The sequence below is a fragment of the Balaenoptera acutorostrata genome, chromosome 19, assembly GCF_949987535.1.
Source record: "Balaenoptera acutorostrata chromosome 19, mBalAcu1.1, whole genome shotgun sequence".
In the NCBI taxonomy this organism is placed as follows: domain Eukaryota; kingdom Metazoa; phylum Chordata; class Mammalia; order Artiodactyla; family Balaenopteridae; genus Balaenoptera; species Balaenoptera acutorostrata.
Window position 1 is genome coordinate 4994330 of NC_080082.1, and position 23135 is coordinate 5017464.

The 23135-nt window shown below is 50.1% G+C and overlaps 1 protein-coding gene across 6 annotated transcripts in view; it reads left to right on the forward strand.

The window, feature by feature from the left end:
• Positions 1-13784, forward strand: part of MBTPS1 (membrane bound transcription factor peptidase, site 1) — a 49919-nt gene extending 36135 nt beyond the window's left edge. For all 6 annotated transcript variants that reach the window (XM_057534020.1, XM_057534017.1, XM_057534019.1 and 3 more), the window contains 9 exons: positions 419-534; positions 1012-1168; positions 1914-2038; positions 2726-2803; positions 5444-5584; positions 7403-7534; positions 8383-8509; positions 11680-11810; positions 12978-13784. In XM_057534020.1, the coding sequence (XP_057390003.1) occupies positions 419-534; positions 1012-1168; positions 1914-2038; positions 2726-2803; positions 5444-5584; positions 7403-7534; positions 8383-8509; positions 11680-11810; positions 12978-13174 (1204 nt within the window). In that variant the 3' untranslated portion in view covers positions 13175-13784. The remainder of the gene's footprint in view (positions 1-418; positions 535-1011; positions 1169-1913; positions 2039-2725; positions 2804-5443; positions 5585-7402; positions 7535-8382; positions 8510-11679; positions 11811-12977) is intronic.
• The last annotated feature ends 9351 nt before the right edge of the window (positions 13785-23135 follow it).

Here is a 23135-nt window from a genome sequence, read left to right on the forward strand (position 1 = left end):
AGGACAGGTGATCAGTGGCAGTGATGTGCGGTCACCCGTGTGTGACCACCCTGGTTCACTCCCAGCATGTCTGCGTCGCCAGGCTGAACTTGTCCAGTGCAGGTGGTTGCTGGCCTTTTACTCCCGTGCCACCGCTAGAGTGATGCTTCAGTGCCCTTTACGAAACCTTTCTTTGGCCACCCCTTCTCGTCATCTTATCTCCTTCGTGCGTGTGCCGCGCAGGTCATTTCCTGTTATCACCCATTTTATATGCAGCCCGGAGAGAACTGGTCTGAAAGGCTGACTTTCGTGCTAGTGGACTGGCTCCCAGGCCTCTGTGGGCGGTGGAGCTGCTCCTTCAGAAAGGCGCCCTGTGGCCACGCGGCTTTTATTCCGAGTAAGGACTGTTGGTTTTAGTGCCGGGCTTCCTGTGTTTCAGGAATGGCGACCACATCCACACCAACTTCAGGGACATGTACCAGCACTTGAGAAGCATGGGCTACTTCGTCGAAGTCCTCGGCTCCCCCTTCACGTGCTTTGACGCTAATCAGTACGGTGAGGGACACGAGGTGCTGGCCCGGCGGTCCCGCTTAGCTGGGGAAGGGTGGAGGTAGGTTAGGGTCTCCCGCTGCCCATGGCGGCCAGGACCAGAGAGAGTGGTCCGTGTTCCTGACGTTCAGCTGAAATGAGAAGCTCTCAGAATCACTGGGGACAAGGACATTTGTACACTTCTGTTATATTATTTTTTTTAATTAAAAGAAACGCTAGCACAGAATTTTGCTTCTCTTCGGGTGAGTGAATATCCTTCACACACAGCATCACCCGTGAAACAGGCCGCAGCTGGCTGGTGTCCGCGTGCTGTTGGACCCTGATCCTTTCTCTTTCACCCCCTTCTAAAAAGGAGCAGGGCACAGACCAGAGTACGAGCAGCCGGTCACCGGAGTAGTCGAGGCCAGCGCAGCGCCGTGCTCCTGAAGCGGCGCGGTCCTGTGGGGGCGGTGGCCGTGCTCACCCCGGCGCTCTCTCCCGCAGGAACGTTGCTCATGGTGGATAGCGAGGAGGAGTACTTCCCTGAGGAGGTGGCCAAGCTCCGGAGGGACGTGGACAGCGGCCTCTCGCTCATCGTCTTCAGCGACTGGTACAACACGTCCGTGATGAGGAAGGTCAAGTTTTACGACGAGAACACGAGGTACTGATACGAATTGGTATTTGCATGAGAAATCTGACTTTCTGGGAATTAAATTCCCCCCAGCAAAGACGTAAAGTGATCGTTTGGCCCGTCGGTGGTCTTTTCAGCCGTCCGGTTCCGACACCTGGTGAGGGCAAGCTCTCTCTGCATTGGCGGACATGTTCTTGAAAGTTGCCTGTGAAGGAAGTAAACTGCTCATTGACCCAAGTTCTGACTGAAAGGGTTCTTGTCCTTGTTGATCTTAGACACTTTGGCTTTAAATTTCTGTTAAGTTCTTTTCCGCGCTCCCACCTCTCCTTTACCGAATCTGTATACGTTTAAGTGCACCAAGAAAACAGTTATTTTTAAAGAAACCTTCCAGTAGGTTGGTTATCGATGCAGAATTCCCAGCGTGTTATGAGTATCTCATCCTTATGATGTATGTTCTTTCTTTAGAGTCTGTGGCTTGAACTTCATAAGCTTCTTTCTTTCTTTACTGATCCTCTCAAGGTCTAGGCTCTCTGTGCAGTGCGTTTATGTGAAATGTGGTGCGTTTCATGAAATAAATTGAGCTCTGATTTATTCTGCACACCGGCAGGAGCGTTTACGTTGTAATGTTAGTCAAGCCCAGGCAGTTAGGCTTGTTTTTAGCTGAAACCTAGTGTGGAGGGACTGGACTCTGGTGGGAGAAGTCAGCTTTGTGACAAAGATATCAAGCATTTGTGGGACGCTTTAATCCTTCACTAAGTCCCTATCACTTTCACAGGCAGTGGTGGATGCCGGACACCGGAGGAGCCAACATCCCAGCCCTGAATGAGCTGCTGTCGGTCTGGAACATGGGATTCAGCGATGGCCTGTACGAGGGGGACTTTACCTTGGCAAACCATGACAGTAAGGTTTTGTGTTTGTTTTTAGTAGGGCTCATCATTCCCAGAGATGGGCAAGCAGAAGCCGTGCGTCTTTGAAGTCTAAGTTTCAGAGAGAGAGAGTGATGTGATATCACCTAAGTAAGCGGGGTCTGTGGAGAGAACTGTTCAGTGTCTTCACAAAGGACACCTGTAACACTGGGTGTTAACCCTAGTTTTTGTCCAGATTTTTAAAATGAAAATACTTCCTGCGAGCATTCCTAACTCTGGTACCACCTATAGGGTTCTTTGTGTCCTGTATGTTCCCAAATAGGTCATACCCCCGAGGCCCCTGATAATGTATAAATTCTGTTTATGAAATAATTGCATTTCTCATTTAAGAAGTCCCCCCCCCCTTTCATTTTGGTGGCTAGTTTCTAAAACAATGTCTTGAACGTTATAGTCACTAACTCTGCTTATCCTGACTTAGGTCGTCCCCAAGTCTGACAGCTCCAACTCCTAAAACCTTAGATTAATAGAGTAATTCAGCTTGAAGTTTGAGGTAATTCCCTGCAGTTTGTGCGACCAGGCAGTAACAGCAGCTCCTCTCTTAAGCTTAGAAACAGCTTTAGAAAATACATGATGTCTACAGATTGCATCTGCGGTAAGTGAGTAGCTGCTGATGAAAGCGTTCAGTGTTTCTAGGTTGTAACTTTGAACGACTGTTTTCTAGTGTATTACGCGTCGGGGTGCAGCATTGCTAAATTTCCAGAAGATGGCATAGTGATAACACAGACATTTAAGGACCAAGGTAAGGAATGCTATTCGTATACTTTCTGGGTTCCCTTTTTCTTTCTTTCACATTTTTTAATCACAGTTTTATTACATGTAATTCACCTACCATAACATTCACCCTTTTAAAGTGTGCAGGTCAGTGATTTTTAGTGTTTTCACAAGTTGTGAGGTCGTCATCACCATCTAATTCCAGAACGTTTTCATCACCAGAAAAGAAACCCCGTACCCATTTGCAGTTCGGATTTTTAAAAAATTCTTTGCAGTATGTGTATGGTACTTCAGGTGAGACGTCTTGTGTAATATGTTCTGGGGGATACACAGAAAGATAAGACAGTCTCTTGCTACTAATTGGAATGTGTGTGTAGTGACCACTGCAAAATAAGTTGACTTTCCTACAGGAGAAGAGGGGCTTTTGAATATTTGTAGGGTTTTTTTTTAAGACTATCTTCAAAGTTGCTTGAAATTTTTGTTACTATCTATGAATTGTTCTGCTCTGTGATTGCCAGATTACTAAAATTTTAGAAAAATGTTGACTGTGCTTTGAACTTCTTAACTGTGTAAACATAAAGAATATTACAGTCATCTCCTAAAATTCCCTGAAGAATTAGAAGGGAAGAAAGGTCTTTACTTTCAGTTTTGCCTTTTTACTACAGACAGCCATCACCTAGGAAGGCAAACGATGCCACGTCCCCTGGCATCAGTACCTGTGACGCTGCTGAGTGCGCTGAGGAAACCGGGGTGCGGGAGGAGCGGGGTGCGGGAGGAGCGGGCTGCGGGAGGAGCGGGCTGCGGGAGGAGCGGCGTGCGGGAGGAGCGGGGTGCGGGAGGAGCGGGGTGCGGGAGGAGCGGCGTGCGGGAGGAGCGGGGTGCGGGAGGAGCGGGGTGCCTCTGCCCTTCCCGAAGGCGGCTGCCGCCCCTGTCCTGCCCGGGGTGCCCTTCCCCCAGCCCCGCCCTCCAGAGCCAGGGTTCCGCACCATGTGTCCCTCTCGCCTGTACGAGGCTGTGAGAGAGTATTCCATGACCAATGTGATGGGCTCACAGAAACTTACAGGCTGGATCCAGTTCCTCGTGCAAGTTGATATTTGCTATTTCAGAATGGAAGGCCCTCTTCCTTGTGAAGTTTGTCATTTTCTGTAATTGGAAGTCGGGGACAGTTTCCCTAGTTGAAAATGACAAGAAGTCAGGATTTCTCACTCATCGGTTTGTGTCTACAAGGTAGCATTTACTTCTGTGTTGCCTGGAAGGGGCTCTTTCCTTCCAGTCAGGGCAGAGTCAGTCAGTAAGTAGTTCTGTGTTCATAAGGGTATATTTTAACTTTAAGAACGTAAATGATCCTGTCTTCCCAGTCCGCTGGCACAATTTACCGTGGGTTGGTAATTCTTTCTGAGATCCGTTGCTCACAGGGCAGTGTTACTTCTGGAAACTCCCCTGGGGTGAAGGCCGTGGTCTCCTTGTCAACTTGCTGCCATCTGGTAGCTCCTTTTCTGGGGGGGGCAGAGGAATCAAAAGTAGGTTTAAGGGTGCATACTTTTATTTTGGTGTTCTGCTAGTCTGAAAATAAAAACTAATTACCTGGGAATCCTTTTTAAGGGACTTTTTATTTCCAAACAGGCTTTAAGTTGAGTAATCTTTTGGGTACAAAATAGGAATTTGAAAATCTGGGTTATGCTGGATCAAAAAGGACCCTATTGTCAGAAACAAAACTCTGTCAAACCACGAGGCCAAGTGGCAATGCTGTGTGCACTTTCCCCACTTCATCTGTTTTACTGCCGTGTCTCTCCCTCCCGACAAAGAAAATCCTGTTTTCCCTTCCACTCAGTTCCTGGTGGGATTATACGTAGAGAGCAGGAAGCGCTGCATTTTTAGAGCCATAGACATTTTAGATGTGACCAGCGCAGTCGATGCTGGATCCTGGTGCAGACGTGTGTCGTCTCCAGTGTGCGGGATGCGTTTGCTTCAGGGGTGGGGACTTTGATTATGTGATGGTGTCACCAGCAGTTGCTGCCGTGGCATCTGTGCACTGTTGGCTTCTTGATGTGGTCAACGTTGTAAATTGTGTTGTCTGTTTGGGCAGAGGTGAGAAGTCTCTGCTGTTGGAACGTTTGTACTGTATTTATGAGATTCCTGTAACAAATACCTTAAATCTGAACTAAAACTACGTGGGCATATGTTCTAAAAATTAGTTCTGGTTGTCCTAGCTTTCAGTTATTAAGCATGAAGCCTGGGCACCAGTGTATATAACTGTGTCCACAGAGGTACCTGTGTGTTGAGCAGGAGCTGCCCCTTGTGTGTGTGGTCCGAAGACATAAGCCTCTCAGCATAATAAGAAGAGACAAAAATTTGGGTTTGGCGGATAAAAAGAGAGAAGCAACGCCTCTAGGATTGTGAATACTATGTACCACCATTTTGAGTGAAAATGGAAAAGGAGAGTTACGGGAATATACGTATACACATACGTGAATTTTGCTGCAGCCCAAATTAGTGGCACTTTATATGTTGTTTTCTTATCCTAAAAGTTGGCACTGTTGTGATTATTAGACTTTGCTGTGGGTTTTTTTTTGCAGGGGTGTCATGTGTACTAAAGGTAAGGGGCAACTGGAAAATTGTTCATTCCTCCACAGAACTTCTCACTGCTGTTTCTGTTGTGTTGTTTCAGGATTGGAGGTCTTAAAGCAGGAAACAGCGGTTGTTGAAAACGTCCCCATTTTGGGGCTGTATCAGATCCCGGCTGAGGGTGGAGGCCGGATCGTGCTGTACGGAGACTCCAATTGCTTGGATGACAGTCACCGGCAGAAGGGTGAGAAGTGCTGGCGCGGCCGCAGTGGGTGGGCCTTGGTGACTTTGAGGTTCCTGCCCCTTCTCCCCCTTGTCCCTGGACAGGCACCCATGAGATGCTGGTAAATAGAGGCTGCTCAGGTGAGCCAGGTGCTCGGGATGTTTTGATAGGTATCTCGCGCTGGGCGTGTTTAATAAGCAAAGCAAAAGCGCGCTCGCAGGCTGCGCTGCCTTCCCCTCCACGCTCGTTGTGCTGGGGCCGGCGGAGGCCAGGCCCCCCGTGTTTTGGTGGGGAGGCCAGTTTACCCAGTCTCTGCCCTCCCCGGCGCCCCTCTCTGGAGGCTGTGTCCCTGGCACTGCTGCGCAGGCCGCCTCTCAGGTCTGACCCACCCTCTTCCAGCACTTGGCCCTCATCCCAGACTCGGGAGTTTCGGCCCTCGTGAGGGGTGCTTGGTATCATCGCTGGGTGTGAGGTGGGGGCAGAGAGGGGCAGCTGGTCCTTAGCGCCCCTCCTCTTCCTCTGCATCTCTCGATGCACCTTCAGATCTGGGGGTTTGAGCTTGGCCAAAGACTTTCATTTTTCTCATTTTGTAAAGGAGGCATGGGCGGGTGCAAGTGTTCCGTCTCTTTGCTGGTGAGATGATGACCAGACCAGGACCAGAACCTAGTCTTTCAGGTCCCTGAGGACGGGGGGCAGGAGGGGCTGGGGGAGTCGTGTCTTCATGTGCAGGCAGTGACCAGGCTTCACAGGAGGGGCCGAGGCGGCTGGAGCGTGAGCTGGGCGTCTGCGCTGCGTCCGTCCCCGTCTCTCTCTCCCTCTCTCTCTCTGTGATGTGAAGGTTAAGTGACTACGTTCCTAGCATTACACATAAATCCATAGAATTTTTTTTTAAAAAAAATCAAAAGTGAAGGTTAAAGTCATAGTTAAAAGAAGATTAGTGTTTTATTTCTACAGAGATTGTCTTTTAAGACCTGAGATCTCTGGTGAGTCTTTATTAAAACGGTAAATGCCTGAGAGACTGTCCTGGTCCTTACACTTCCCGTGTCCGCCTGGAGGAGCTTTTGGGGCCGGGAGCACTTGACTGGGTGCTCCGTCGGGAGACAAGTGTGTCCTGCCGTCCCCTCTCTGCGACCCTCATCCCGTTTGCGCTGGTGTTGAGGGGATGCGGGGCGGTGGCAGCTGGGGAGCAGCGGTCCCAGGTTTAAAGTCAGTGCAGCTCCTCATCTGATAGGAAGGATCCGTCCGTGTGGCCCCGTGACGGAGGCTGTTGAGTGCAGCGCAGCACCTAGGCCCCCTGGGATGACCCCCCAAAATAACTGACCGTTTTCAGCCTTCCTACTTTGTGGTCGGGGCCCACTGACTCAGGGCGGCCCAGACTGCTAGACTTTGTACTTGCGTTGACCTTGAACCCACCTCCCTGGGGCGTGCACCCGGTGGTCCTGGCTCTACCCTCACCTGAAAATCTAGATCCCTCCCCCAGGACAGCCTGCGGGTGTTGGCAGGAGCTTTGGTGCCCGGTTCTCCCCTCCTCTCTCGCGGACCCCGATCTCCGGGCGGTTCTGCTCTCTGTGGTGGCACGTGGTCCCACCGTCCCTGCAGGAGACCCTTCCGTCCTTGTTGTGAGGAACCCAGAACCGAGGGGCGCCTGGGGGCTGGGAGTGGGGCCCGCGTGGGCTGCCGATGACCGTGGAGGACGCGAGTGTCCCACGAACAGGGCTGTACTGGGACCCGACCTTCTGCCGTCCTGTTTCCCCCTTGTTCGGGGGCCAGCTCTGATTTTCCTGTAGAGGTCGCTGTAAACAGATCTAGTTGCTAAGCAGCCTGTTGCTGAACCCGCAGACTGCTTCTGGCTCCTGGATGCGCTCCTGCAGTTCACGTCGTACGGGGTGACGCCCCCCAGCCTCAGCCACTCGGGGGCTCGGCAGCGCCCCCCCAGCGGGGCGCACTCGGTGGCTCCGGAGAGGATGGAAGGTGAGTGGCCGCGGGGGCGCCCGCCCCCGCCCGTGTCGTCCCGCGAGATGGGCTCTTGGGAGGAGCGGCCGGCAGTTCTGAGCGCTCTCTAGGTACCAGGCGCCAGGCCGGGGCTGCTCACAGGGATTACACTCTAAGCCCTCTCGGGACCCTTGAAAATAGGTACTTCCTTCCAGTTCACAGAAGAGACAGGGCCCCAGCTCGCCTGGCGGGTGACGGCCCCGTGGCCGCGCAGCCCGAGCCCCCTCCTCCCAGGCTGTCCCTGGACGCTCGGTGCGAGCCGCGGTTGGTTCTGAACTTCCCAGTAGCCGCGTTTAAGGACTAAAAAGGAACAGGTTAAGTTCATTGTGATAAAACTCTTCAGCCCCATTCACCAGAGCACTGTTATTTAAACATGCGACACCCACCCTCAGTCGCTCAGTAGCCGCATGTGGGCCGTGGCTGCAGTAAAGGACGGCACAGATATGAGAAGCAAAAAGAATTTTGAAAACGCAGATTTTCTTTTTGGCCTGAGCATTAAACATTTGAGAAGAGAAAGCTGTTTCCACGAAGTGTATCTACAGGTTAGACTCCTCGAGTATAGCCTCGTGCGTGTAATTACGGTCCGTGAGGCGGCCCGGCCGCTGCCGTGTGTGCAGCGTGGCCACTTGAGAGGGAACGGCTGTCCTGATGTGTTCGCTCACGCTCGGCAGCAGCCAGGCCTCGCCCCTGAGCACCTGGCAGACGGGCGAGAAGCGCGTGTAGCGGGCCTGACGGCCGGGACGCAGACAGACAACTAATGAAGCCTTGTTCTCCCCCTGCATCTTCTTAACAACGATGGCCCGGGTGTCGGCATGGGTGCTGCCCAGGGAACCACCTGCACCGGTACTCCAAGGTCCTTGAGGCCCGGCTGGGAGGCCCTGAGCCCCGGGCGCTGCCGGCCTGTCCGCACCTGTCGTGGGCCAAGCCGCAGCCCTTGAATGAGACGGCTCCCAGGTTGGTGACACTGTGCTTCTCCACTCCTTCTGCTGGGTTTATGATTCATTGCTTTTCTTTCTTTTTTTTTTTTTAACAAGAGGGAATGGAATTTTACTGACATCATTATCGGATAATCAAGTCTAGCTTGTCACTTTGTGATGGTTTTTTAAATTAGTGAACTCCCGTATTGACCTTCAGAGTTATGCACCCTGGTGGTATCCTGCATAAAAGCGCTTTGGGTAATCAGCCTCCCGTTAGGTTTGGTTGGCTCTTGGTTAAAAAGCTTGTCATCTGACAGTGATGTCCCCTTGAAGGGAAGCTCTGGCTCCTTTAGTTCGAGGTTCGGGAGTTGAGCGCTCCCCATGTGCGGTGTTGATTCTGGGATACAGACAGGGTCTTTCTGTGTCCCACCCGGGGGCAGAGACTTCAGGAGTAGATCTGGGTTCTGGCCTGTCGCCGGGCCCGGAGTTGCGTCTGTGCCCTCACCCTGGGCTGAGTGTCGTCCCTGGTAAAGGGACCTCTTAGCATGACAGGCGCAGACGCTGTTGATCTGCCTGCTTCTCCATCTGTCAAGCTCAGCCTCTTCATTTCTGTCATTTCCTTTCAGAAGCCAAAAATTGAGTGACCCCTGCTGTTTCTCTGTTCGGGCAGAAGAGCCAGCTCAGGCCGCTGGTTCCAGGTTTTCTCTAGATCAGTCCCTCTCCCTGTTTCTCTCTTGGGCATGCCTGGCCCCAGCAGGACAATTTCCTGCTCTGGTGAGATTTGAGGTCCTGGTACGGTGACGCAGGGGCAGTCCCACCCCCTTGGCTCCTGGTCCCCTGAGCGACGCCGCGAGCAGCTGTTTCCCCTCACAGGCAGCACACCTCACGCACGCGGCAGCTCCCCCTCGGTGGCGGGGGGGCCCTGCCTTCTCTCCCCCACCAGCCTGCCCACTTCGTGTGGGTCTCCGTGTATACAGGTGTCGGGGTGTGTGTGGCAGGGCACGGGGGGCCACTGTCTGCATTGTGAGCCACGAAGAGGGGGCTGCCTGCAGGAGGCCCCGAAGCTTCCTGTGCTTTGCTGTCGTCGTGAGCAGAGCACTGAGCGCGCCACTCACTCAGCGAGTGATGAACACGTCATCTTCAGAACCTGCTCGACGGGAAGCAGGATTGTAGATTCTTCACGCTCTCTACTCGGCGGCACTTCTGGTCCTGACACTTTAATTACTGAGTACTTTTCCATTTCAGTTACCATGCCATCGTTTAAAAGTTTCTGATAAGATTCCATTTTTACATCTCATTTATTTATAACCTGTCATCATCCTAGTATTCAAACCAGACTTGAACTCCAGCTGTGGTCGGCAGTCCACGCCCAGCGGGCAGTGGCTGTTGGCAGAGGTCCCTGAAACCCCGTTACTCTCCACGGAGCTGCTCAGGACGCTGAGAACAGATAACAGTGTCCTTGGCGTCTGCGCGTCCCCATCGAACGACGCCTCAAGGCCCAGCCTGGCCCGTCGAGGGTGCTGATGCTGTGCAGCTCCTAGAACTTGACTTTCACTGTCGCTCCCAACACTTCCTTCTTAATACACACACCAGGCGTCACCTTTATCTCACACCTCACCTCTTGGTGAAAATTGTTCTCCGTTCTCATCGACCTAGATCTAGGTCTAGATTCTGAATCTCTGAAGCGATGCGGGACAGTGTCAGAGAGCCCTGGAAAGGCTCAGGCTCCGTCAGCCCAGCGCTGAGTGCAGGCGGCCACTCCGTTCCTGAAACCAGGACTCATTTCCCGGAGTCGTTCCTGGGCGTCAGGCATCCGTACCCGGAGCAGTTGCAGGAATGTCAGACCTGTAAGGAGCCCCTGGGTGAGGCTAACCTTCTGTCCTCCCATCGGGACATTGTGAAATTCTCAAATGATAACGTGGTGCACTGTCACCCCGTCTGCTCAATGAGAAGGGGCCACTGCCAGGTAATTAAATTCCAGAACAGGAAAGCGCCGTGAGAATTAACATACAACCCCATGTATATTCACCTGCAGGGTTATAAAGCTTAAATGTCATTGATTCTGTAACTTAGCATTGTCAGTTTAATTTTCAGACTGATTAAACCTGAAAAGTAAACTTAAATTATATAAAATAGAACAGGTTATAATACTCGGCATTTTCCAAGCAGTTGCCCGGTTGGACGGGCAAGGTAGCAGCTTATCTGTTTCCTGCTCGGAAAACCTCTTTACAGAGCCAGTGTCTGTTGGCTTCCTGCTGACCTTCATCCTGATTGCTGATAGAACTGAACTCTTTGCTCTCTCTTGGCCAAAGTGAGAGATGGGCCAGCAATTTCCAAATGAATGAGAAGCGGAAAAATGGCGAGTTCATAATTTGCAAGCATATTTTATTCTTTTCCCTGATTTTAGTCACAGCAGTCTTCAGATTTTCCATTCGCACTCTCTGCTCTAATCTCTGTGTCTTCCCAGGCTGCTCTTGGCAGTATACCAGCCTCTCTTCCTCCGTTACAAGTTGTATTGGCCTAAACAAGTTCTTCTTCCGATCTTAGAATTAGTGATATGAATAACGGTGCCATCGTAGCAAGTCCAGTACATTCTGCAAAGCACGTGTGTTTCCTTTCTTCATCACTGTGGCCCTGCAGGCTAGGCAGATGCTCATTCCTTTATTCCCATGGTTTCTGTCCGCGCCTCGGTTACTTGTGTGTCTGCCTGTTCTGCCTCCTGAGAGTGGTGTCCTTGAGGACCAAGGTGACGGCTGGCCCCTGGCACCAGGTCTGCCCCCTTTGCCACCGTGGTTTGCGTCCGTCAGAGAGCCGTGCCCACGGCTCTCCTGCCTCGCGGTGGAGACTGCGCACCTTCCAGCCGGGCCGTGTCCACTCACCTGCATCCGCCGGCTCCTTTCAGAAGTTACGTGTAGTTTTCTCTCCTTCTGCTGGGTGACGTTTCTGGTTTAGGTCAAGGCAAGCTCGAGTTGTTGGTGGTGTAAACCCTCTAGAACTGATCTTGTGTGTACGGACTTTACTGGGCGTTCTTGTCTTGGGGCCTGGAAGTGCGCTTCCAGTTGTCCACAGTTGTGTTTAGGTAGACGTAGATGGGACATCGTTTCACGTTAACGTTTAAAGCACTTTCTATTTCTCAGGGATTGGCTCAGCTTCCTTGGGCCAGTACAGTTGCTTATTTGTATTTTGTTTGAATCCATTTTCCTGAAGTAATCTTTGGAAACACCAGAAGCTACTCTCCATCGACCTGGACAAGGTGGTGGTACCCAGCTTCCGACCAAATCGCCCTCAAGTGAGGCCCTTGTCTCCGGGAGAGAGTGGAGCCTGGGACATTCCTGGAGGTCAGTTCTTCGGCGTTTCACTGTTGGGCTAAATCATACTATGGTTTGTTCAAAAGAGCCTCCCTCCGTCCCCCAGGAGGTGGGCCAGGCCGTTCGTGTCTCTGCCTTCCTGGCTTTCTTCGTGGTACAAATCAACAAGGCCAAAAGCAGACCTAAAGGATTAACATGTTGTCGTCTTTTAGAAAATTCTACTTGAATTTTCAAATTAGAATTTCTTTTATGATGTCCATCTGTCACAGCATGGCCCCTGAACCCTCAACCCAGACGTCTTCACCGATTCTCTGCCCCGGCCCCCCTAGGATGGGACTTCCCTGAGCTGAGATTCTCAGTTAAATGTGGGGTGTCCCTCACCCCAAGTGACATGAAATGGTCCCCCCAACCAGCCAGATAATGGCTTTGGCCTCACCGGACTGTCGGGGACAGATTGTCCTTTATCTGGGATGATTGGACCAAGTCATTCCAGCAGAGTGTGGGCTCCTCTTCCGTTCCAGAAGCCCCTGTGCTCTTGCACGAGTTTACAGCTCCCCAGGGGCACTTCTCCTGGTGTTAGGAATTGGCCAGGAACTCCAGGGATCAGGAAGGGGTACCCTGGCCCACGTGGTCCAACCCTGGGGACTTTGTGTGCTGACGTCAAGCTCCTGAGGGCCTTGCCTGCAGGTCCCGGGGTGCACTGATGAAGGTTAGTTCTGGAACCCCAGCGTCACTCAGTTACAGAGCCGTGTGACAGCACAAACCCAGGTTCCTCCGATGGCCACTCTCGGTTCCCAACCACGTGTCCCATCTGCGGGAGGCCTTCCCAGCGGCGGGAGCGTGGCCGGCCGTCCTCACCTTCCCACCAGGCCACCTCCCTCTTCCCCCCGTCCAGCTAGTGTAACACCAGCGCCTAGACTTGTCCGTCTTCCATGGTTTTCATGAAAACAGAGATAGGGCGCCCCCGTTGCAGATTATCCGCGGCAGCAGAAGGGCCACGCTGGCTTCTGAGGGAGCACAGGTGGGGAGGCAGGGCGGAGACCTCACACCCCACCCTCTGCCCCAGGAAGCCCTCCTCTGAGAGTTTGGACGCACTTCTCTCTCATTCTTTCTCTGGGTCACTACGAGCCCAGCTCGTCTCGTAGGCACAGAGGTCGCGGCCATGTGGACTGACCGTCCCCCGCTGTCCTCCTGCAGGGATCATGCCTGGCCGCTACAACCAGGAGGTGGGCCAGACCATTCCCGTCTTCGCCTTCCTGGGAGCCATGGTGGTCCTGGCCTTCTTCGTGGTGCAGATCAACAAGGCCAAGAGCAGGCCAAAGCGGAGGAAGCCTAGGGTGAAGCGCCCACAGCTTGTGCAGCAGGTTCACCCACCAAAGGCCCCCTCGGTGTGACGTCCGCCCGGCTGGCTGTGAGCGCCGGGGAGCGCCTTCGAGGGTGGCCGTGGCGGGTGGGCAGAGCCGTGGGCTCCTGGGGGCCCCCTGCTCGAAACGCTCTGAGAGCCTGTGCTGAGCGGGCCTCCCCCGGCGAGGAGCGCAGGCTCGCGGTGTGTCGTGCGGGGCGTGGGGCCGCCGGAGGGCCCCGCAGGGCAGCCTGGAGTCAGACCTCGCCGGCCGCCTGTGCACCAAAGACTCGGACAACTTCTAAAGGCTGTCGGGGAGGAAACGGCTCTGACCAAGCTAGACGTGCTCCATAAAGGCTATTTTCTATATTTATTGTTGGGGAAAAGTCACTTTAAAGACTTGTGCTGTATGGAAGCAAAGCTATTTTTTTTGTCAACGGAACACAGTTTTTTACTATTACATCATGAGGAATAACACAGATGCCATGATCTCCTTTTTGATGAGAGGACAGACAGATTTTGAAAGAAACTTGCACAAATCTGTGAAACATAGCCCTTCGCTTTATTTTTATAAGTATCAACTGCCATCGTGTTTTGTAATTTGAGTCTCGATTTCACCATTGTTGGTGAAGAAAATTTTCAATAAATACGCATTACCTGTATGAAGCTAAAAAGTGTGTAATGGGCTCTTGCCCGCCTGTGCATTTCTCTTTGATGACAACCTGGAATGGGTTCTGAGTCAGCCTGTTAAATATTTCTTTGAGGTGTAATTCACGTCTTACAAAATTGTGTTTAAAAGTGTACAGTTCAGTGGTTTTTAGTATATTCCAAGGTTGTGCAACCATCACCGCTATAATTCCAGAATGTTTTCATCGCCTCCAAAAGAAACCTCCTACCCAGCAGCCAGTAAACCTCTATTCCCTCCTCCCACAGCCCCAGGCAACCACTGATTTGCTGTCTCTATGAATTTGCCTAATCTGAACATTTCATAAAAAGGGCGTCATATAATGCATGGCCTTGGAGGACTGGCTTCTCTCACGGAGGGCGTCTTAGTGGTTCATCCATGTTGTAGCTGTCTCCGTACTTCACTCCTTTCTGGACCTGAATGACACTGTCGGATGGATAGGTCTTATTTTGTTTATCCTCACTTGATGGACCACTGAGCTGTTTCCACTTTTTGTCTGTTGTGAATAGTGTTGCTTTGAGCATGCATGTACCATTTCTAATGTGGACATAAGTTTTCATTTCTGTTGGGTTGGCACCGAGGAGTAAAATCCTATAGTTTTATTCTTCACTTTTTGAGGAACCGCCAAACTCTTTTTCCAAAGCTGCTTCACCGTTTCACATTCCCACCAGCAGTGTATGAGGGTCCCGGCTTCTCCACATTCTTACCAACAGTTACTGTTACCCATCTTTCTGACGACAGCCCTCTAGTGGGTGTGAAGTGACATCTCATTGTGGTTTGATTTGCATTTCCCTACAGATAATGATGTTGAGCATCTTTTCATGTGTTCATTGGACATTTTTATGTCTTCTTTAGAGAAATGTCCATTTCGATCCTTTGCCCATTTTTTAATTGAGTTGTCTTTTTATTGACTTGTAAGAGTTCTTCGATATCTTCCAGATGAAAGTCCCTTATGAGATACGTGACTTGCAAATAGTTTCTTTCATTCTGTCTGTTGTCTTTTCACTTTCCTGATGGTATCCTTACAAGCATAAGAGCTTTTCATTTTGATGAAGTCCTTTTTATGTATCAGGGGCCATTTCTGAGAAAGAAACCGTTGCCTAACCCAAGGCAGCCTGTTAACTTTTAACCCCTGCCTGTACAGTGTTTTCTGTCCTCCAAGTGGCCAAACATCAGCTTTCAGATCATAGATGAGGACAGACTGACCGGAAAGGGCGGAGGTCCTGTGGGATCGGGGTGCTGGTGAGGTCCTGGGAAGAGAAAGGCCCAGGCCGAGGGATGAGGGAGGAGCTGCCAACGCCCAACTCTCCCTGCCGCGTGTCACCCTTGGCAGGTCACAGTGGTGACCTGGCAGCTTTTAACCGCATTCCGTGGCTGCTGTTGCTTCGAGGACTTAGAGGAATTGCTGAGGGCCCCGCAGAGCTCTCCCCGTCCCCAGCAGCCCTTACAGTGTCAGCGTTTACAGGCTCACGGTGGTGTGTTGTCCTCAGAGACGGGCTGTAGACCTAAGCATGGTTTCAACACCTCAGAATGAGGGGCTTGTGCCTCTGGTCTTCCTGCCTGCCCTCCACAGGTGTGGACGGCTCACCACCTGCCCCCAGCACTGTGAAAGCTGGGGTCCCGTAAGCCAGTCGGGTCCAGGGAGTGAGGACACGGCCCTAGTGAGACAGCGGGTCTCAGGGGGCTGGGACTCACCGGAGCGCTCGGGCCACATCTTGGGGATGGCACATGTTTTGATCTTTCAAGAGAAGCCTACAATCTGGAGAATGTGAAATCTCCCAGTGTTTTTTTTTTTTCTTTTTTTAAATATCTTTATTGGAGTATAATCACTTTACAGTGTTGTGTTAGTTTCTACTGTACAACAAAATGAGTCAGCTGTACGTATACATATATCCTCATATCCCCTCCCTCTTGAGCCTCCCTCCCACCCTCGCTGTCCCACCCCTCTAGGTCATCACAACGCACCAAGCTGATCTCCCTGTGCTATGCGGCTGCTTCCCACTAGCTAGCTATTTTACATTTGGTAGTGTATATATGTCCATGCCACTCTCTCACTTCGTCCCAGCTTCCCCTTCCCCCCTGTGTCCTCAGGTTCATTCTCTACGTCTGTGTCTTTATTCCTGCCCTGTCACTAGGTTCATCAGTACCGTTTTTTTAGATTCCATATATGTGCGTTAGTGTACGGTATTTGTTTTTCTCTTTCTGACTTGCTTCACTCTGTATGACAGACTCTAGGTCCATCCACCTCACTACAGATAACTCAGTTTCGTTCCCTTTTATGGCTGAGTAATATTCCATTGTATATATGTGCCACATCTTCTTTATTTATTCATCTGTCGATGGACATTTAGGTTGCTTCCATGTCCTGGCTATTGTAAATAGTGCTGCAGTGAACATTGTGGTACATGACTCTTTTTGAATTATGGTTTTCTCAGGGTATATGCCCAGTAGTAGGATTGCTGGGTCATATGGTAGTTCTATTTTTAGTTTTTTAAGGAACCTCCATACTGCTCTCCATAGTGGCTGTATCAATTTACATTCCCACCAGCAGTGCAGGAGGGTTCCCTTTTCTCCACACCCTCTCCAGCATTCATTGTTTGTAGATTTTTTGATGATGGCCATTCTGACTGGTGTGAGGTGATACCTCATTGTGGTTTTGATTTGCGTTTCTCTAATGATTCGTGATGTTGAACATCTTTTCATGTGTTTGTCGGCAATCTGTCAACTTTGGAGAAATGTCTATTTAGGTCTTCAGCCCATTTTTTGATTGGGTTGTTTGTTTTTTTGATATTGAGCTGCATGAGCTGCCTGTATATTTTGGGGATTAATCCTTTTTCAGTTGCTTCTTTTGCACATATTTTCTCCCATTCTGAGGGTTGTCTTTTCCTCTTGTTTATGGTTTCCTTTGCTGTGCAAAAGCTTTTGAGTTTCATTATGTCCTATTTGTTTATTTTTAATTTTATTTCCATTACTCTAGGAGGTGGGTCAGAAAGGGTCTTGCTGTGATTTATGTCATAGAGTGTTCTGCCTATGTTTTCCTCTAAGAGTTTTATACTGTCAGGCTTTACATTTAGGCCTTTAATCCATTTTGAGTTTATTTTTGTGTATGGTGTTAGGGAGTGTTCTAATTTCATTCTTTTACATGTAGCTGTCCAGTTTTCCCAGCACCACTTATTGAAGAGGCTGTCTTTTCTCCATTGTATATTCTTGCCTTCTTTATCAAAAATAAGGTGACCATATGTGCGTGGGTTTACCTCTGGGCTTTCTATCCTGTACCACTCATCTATATATCTGTTTTTGTGCCAGTACCGTACTGTCTTGATTACTGTAGCTTTGTAGTGTAGTCTGAAGTCAGTGAGTCTGATTCCTCCAGCTCCGTTTTTCTTTCTTAAGATTGCTTTGGCTATCTGGGGTCTTTTGTGTTTCCATACAAATTGTAAAGGTTTTTGTTCTAGTTCTGTAAAAAATGCCATTGGTAGTTTGATTGGGATTGCATTGAATCTGTAGATCACTTTGAGTAGTATAGTCGTTTTCACAATATTGATTCTTCCAATCCAAGAACATGGTATGTCTTCATCTGTTTGTATTGTCTTTGATTTTCTTCATCAGTGTCTTATAGTTTTCTGCATACAGGGCTTTTGCCTCCTTAGGTAGGTTTGTTGATTCCTAGGTATTTTATTCTTTTTGTTGCAGTGGTAAATGGGAGTTTCCTTAATTTCTCTTTCTGACTTTTCATTGTTAGTGTATAGGAATGCAAGAGATTTCTGTGCATTAATTTTGTATCCTGCTACTTTACCAAATTCATTGATTAGCTCTAGTAGTTTTCTGGTGGCATCTTTAGGATTTTCTATGTATAGTATCGTGTCATCTGCAAATAGTGACAGTTTTACTTCTTCTTTTCCAATTTGTATTCCTTTTATTTCTTTTTCTTCTCTGATTGCTGTGGCTAAAACTTCCAAAACTATGTTGAATGATAGTGGTGAGAGTGGGCACCCTTGTCTTGTTCCTGATCTTAGAGGAAATGCTTTTAGTTTTTCACCATTGAGAATGATGTTGGCTGTGGGTTTGCCATATATGGCTTTTATTATGTTGAGGTGGGTTCCCTCTATGTCCACTTTCTGGAGAGTGTTTATCATAAATAGGTGTTGAATTTTGTCGGAAGCTTTTTCTGCATCTATTGAGATTATCCTTCAATTTGTTAATATGGTGTATCACATAGATTGATTTGCATATATTGAAGAATCCTTGCGTTCCTGGAATAAACCCCACTTGATCATGGTGTATGATCCTTTTAATGTGCTGTTGGATTCTGTTTGCTAGTATTTTGTTGAGGATTTTTGCATCTATGTTCATCAGTGATATTGGCCTGTAGTTTTCTTTTTTTGTGAAACCTTTGTCTGGTTTTGGTTGCAGGGTGATGGTGGCCTCGTAGAATGAGTTTGGGAGTGTTCCTCCCTCTGCTGTATTTTGGAAGAGTTTGAGAAGGATAGGTGTTAACTCTTCTCTAAATGTTTGATAGAATTCACCTGTGAAGCCATCGGGTCCTGGGCTTTTGTTTGTTGGAAGACTTTAAATCACAGTTTCAATTTCAGTGCTTGTGATTGGTCTGTTCATGTTTTCTGTTTCTTCCTGGTTCAGTCTTGGGAGGTTGTACTTTGCTAAGAATTTGTCCATTTCTTCCAGATTGTCCATTTTATTGGCATATAGTTGCCCGTAGTAGTCTCTCATGATGCTTAGTATTTCTGCAGTGTCAGTTGTTACTTCTCCTTTTTCATTTCTAATTCTATTGATTTGAGTCTTTTCCCTTTTTTTCCTGATGAGTCTGGCTGATGGTTTATCAATTTTGTTTATCTTCGCAAAGAACCAGCTTTTAGCTTTATTGATTTTTGCTATCCTTTCCTTCATTTCTTTTTCATTTATTTCTGATCTGATCTTTATGACTTCTTTCCTTCTGCTAACCTTGAGGTTTTTTTGTTCTTCTTTCTCTCATTGCTTTAGGGTGTAAGATTGGGTTGTTTATTTGAGATTTTTCTTGTTTCTTGAGGTGGGATTGTATTACTATAAACTTCCCTCTTAGAAGTGCTTTTGCTGCATCCCATAGGTTTTGGGTCATTGTGTTTTCATTGTCATTTGTTTCTGGGTATTTTTTGATTTCCTCTTTGATTTCTTCAGTGATCTCTTGGTTGTTTAGTAGCATATTGTTTAGCCTCCATGTGTTTGTGTTTTTTACGTTCTATTCCCTGTAGTTGATTTCTAGTCTCATAGCCTTGTGCTTAGAAAAGATGCTTGATAAGAATTCAGTTTTCTTAAATTTACTGAGGCTTGATTTGTGACCCAAGATGTGATCTATCCTGGAGAATGTTCCATGTACACTTGAGAAGAAAGTGTATTCTGTTGTTTTTGGATGGGTTGTCCTATAAATATCAATTAAGTCCATCTGGGCTAATGTGTCATTTAAAGCTTGTCTTTCCTTATTTATTTTCTGTTTGGATGATCTGTCCATTGGTGTAAGTGAGGTGTTAAAGTCCCCTACTATTATTGTGTTACTGTCAATTTCCCCTTTTATGTCTGTTAGCATTTGCCTTATATATTGAGGTGCTCCTATGTTGGGTGCATAGATATTTATAATTGTTATATCTTCTTTTTGGATTGACCCCTTGATCATTATATAATGTCCTTCCTTGTCTCTTGTAGTATTTATTTTAAAGTCTATATTGTCTGACATGAGTATTGCTACTCCGGGTTTCTTTTGATTTCCATTTGCATGGAATATCTTTCTCCATCCCCTCACTTTCAGTCTGTATGTGTCCCTAGGTCTGAGGTGGATCTCTTGTAGACAGCATATATATTGGTCTTGTTTTTGTATCCATTCAGTCGATCTGTGTCTTTTGGTTGGGGCCTCTCCCAGTATTAATGTTGGCAAATGATTGAATTAGAGAAATTGTTTGTCAACCAGAGTGTTTCTGCAGCTCCATCGTAAGGCCATCCTAACGCTGCAGCCATGTGGTTGTGAAATGAAGTTCTAGACCTCAGAGCATTGAGCTGGGCTCCTGGTCTCCACACCTCCACATTGGCTGCAGGCCTGAGGTTCGCCTCTTTGGGGACTTGGATACCTCGTGCCCTAAGGAGGGAGCTTGGACCTGGGGCCTCCTGTTCCCACTTGCTGGGAGGATCCCTCGCCCAGCCTTCGAGGTCTGCATCTACATGTGTTACTTGCTTTGGGGACCAGCTCTCCTGCTCCCGTCCCTTCCCTGTGCTGAGGCTGGTCACTGCCCCACTTGTTCTCCAGAGACCAGCTTCCCCTTTAGCTGGTGGAGCCCCTGGCCCAGCCTCGAGTGCTCTTACAGCAGCCTCGGTGCACACGTGTGTCCTCTAGGCGTGGGCATTTGTAGGGTCATGTAGTTGGGACAGGACGAGGACAGAGATGGACAAGTATGGACCCCCAGGCCACACGTTGAGGCCAGGTCGACAACACAGGAGAGTTGTTAAGGTACCGAGAGCTGTAGGGCCCTGTGGTTTCTGCCGCTCCAGAGGGAACCCTGCATGGGGGTCATGTACAGGTGACGGTCAGCAGCAGCCCAGCGTGAAGGGAGCATCAGAGCAGCACCGAAGGCACAGGACCTGCCTGCCGTGAACAGCTGGGTCACAGATATGTGGATCCTTTCCTGTCTGCCAGCCAGAACGGTACCACTGGGAGCTGCATGCCTTGGGACAGAGTCAGGGAGGAGGGGGTGGTGAAGGAGCAGTGAGACTGAGCTGGAGAGAGGGCTTCAGTGAGGCGAGCGTACGCAGAAAGGGCATCAGCTCTCCGGAGGACCAGTCGATGGGGTCTGCTGTGTGCTGCCCTGTCCAAGAAGGGAGGCCTTGTCGGGTGTTGCGGTGGGATACCCAGGTGCAGCTGGGAGGAACATTCCAGAGAGGGTGTCACCATCCAGGGCCCTGGCTGTGGACTCAGACCGCCTGGGCTCCATCCCGTTCCCACCTGGCCACTTGCTGCCTGTGGACCTTCTCTGATATCGTGCAGCCCCGGGCCGGACACAGAGCCAGTGCTCAGTTATGTCACCTGTCCCAGTGGCGGGTCCCTTCGCGGTGACAGATGTGCCTAAGGCCTACTTACTGCTTTGAAGGTTCCCTTTCGTGCCCTGGCGTGAGCTCTCATTGTTCTAGGGAACAGCTCTATTTCTTTTAAAAACCAAAAACAGGAGGAGCCAACCCAGCACAACCACAGGTAGGCCTGGGAGTCCTCGGGGGCCCCGGGGGCCCCAAGGGGCCAGGCATGGAGGTTGGGCCCCAGGGCTGGTCCCTAACCGTGCTCATCTAGCCAGGCAGTGCCCTGACTGCGTGGAGATGGGCCAGAAATAAGGGCAGCAGGGCACCTGCAGCTGCCCACCCTTAGCCCCGCCCTGTGTCGGCAGATGGGTCTAGCTGGGGTCTTCCCTGCACATGCACTTAGCCCTCCGGTGCCCGGGCGTGAGGACCTTGAGGACCTCCCACCAGAACAGGTCTGTGCTCGGTGAACCTGTCCTGGAACAGCTGTGCTACCTCAGCTGGGCGCACCGCTGGCCTGGTGTTGGCAGGGTCCGCGTGCACTGTGGGATCTGGGGGTCTCAGCAGTCCCGTGATGCTCCCACTGCCATTTCTCAGGTGAGAAAGCCGAGGTGGGACCAGCATTCCAGCCCAGCTCTGGCCTCGGCCTGAGCTCTGAGCCCCCAGTGCCAGACTGCTTCCCCTTTTCTTATGGTGGGAAGGATGCCCACTTGCTGGTGATAATGGGGGTGCTACTTAGGTTCACTGGCTACAAAATGAAGTGAGTTAAGGACTGTCATGTGTAGAGTAAGTAGAAGTTTTCAGAGAAAAAAAATTTTTGATTCTTTTTTTTTTTTTTTTAACGGTGGTGTCGTTAAGAGGATATTAACACGCAGAACGTTGGTTTAATTTGCTGGTGACATGAGGGCAGTGCAGGCGAGTGTCGTAAACATAGATTCCTGGGCCTTGCTGTAGACTTACTAAATCATATGCTCCTTGGGAAGAGCCTAGAAATCTGGTTTAGAAGCTCCCCAAGGTAAACAGAATGACCATACAACCCAGCTATTCCACTCCTAGGTGTAGACCCAAAGGAACTGAAAGCAGGTGTTCAAACAAAAACTTGTACGTGAAAGTTCATAGCCGCGTTAGTCACAGTAGCCAAAAGGTGGAAACTACCCAAGTGCCCATCAAATGGATGAATGGATGAGAGCAGGCGGACCATCCGGACAGTGGAATGCTAGTCAGCCCTAAAGGGAACAAAGCACTGATCACGCTGTAGCCTGGAGGGACCTCGCAGACATTACACTCATAGTGTAGGGTTCCATCTGGGTGACGTGTCCCGAACAGGCAAATCCAGAGACAGGAGGCAGGTTAGTGTTGCTTCGGGCTGGGGGAGGGGAGGATGGGGAGTGACCGCTAGTGGGGACGTGTTGGGGTGTTGAAAATGTTCTGGAACTAAGCAGTGGTGACAGTTGCACAGCACTGTGAGTGCATGAAATGACACTGAACTGTACACTTTGGCTAAAACGGTGAATTTCATGTAATTTTACCAGAAAACCCCACACAAATCTCCCCAGAGGATTCTTGTGAACAGGCCAGGTGGGAGCCCCCAGCTCGGAGACGGGGAGAGGCTCTCTGGCCCCCCAGACCACACGTCAACATGGACGTGGGGGTCAGGATCCAGGTGACGAAGACCCTGCAGGGCTGGGCGCCCACCCGCTGCCCTGTGACTCGGCCTCCAGTCTGGCCGCTGACGCCTCCCGGGTGCCTCTTCCTTTGGATGCAGTGGGTGGAGGAGGGTCAGCGTTAAGACTGTTCACTTTCCACTCCAAGGTGCAGTTTTCTTTTCCTTCACCCAGAGTGGGACTCTGGATCATAACTCAGGGCACCAGCCCTTCAAAAGAGGGAGGGGACAGCAAGGCCTGTGCCCTTGGGCTGTGTGTCACCTGGAGGCCCCCAACCTCTGCTCTGCGGCTGAGAAAAGACCCCTGCTGTTGAGCTTGGGGGTCGGGGGGTGGGGACGCCATGGGCCTCCAGCCTCTCAGAGGTGCCCGACCGTCAGAACTCGGGATGCTGGGTATGTCCGTTTCCTGCTGCCACTATAACCAGTGACCAGGAAGCAGTGGCCTGAAACAGCACATTAATTCCCTGCAGTTCTGGAGGTTGGAAGTCCAAAATCAGTCTCGGGGGGCTAAACTCAGGGCTGGTTCCCTCTGGAGGCTCCAGGCAAGAAGTGATTTCCAGGCCTTCTCCAGCTTCTGGAGGCGCCCGCATCCCTTGGCCGGGGGCCCCTCCGCCACCT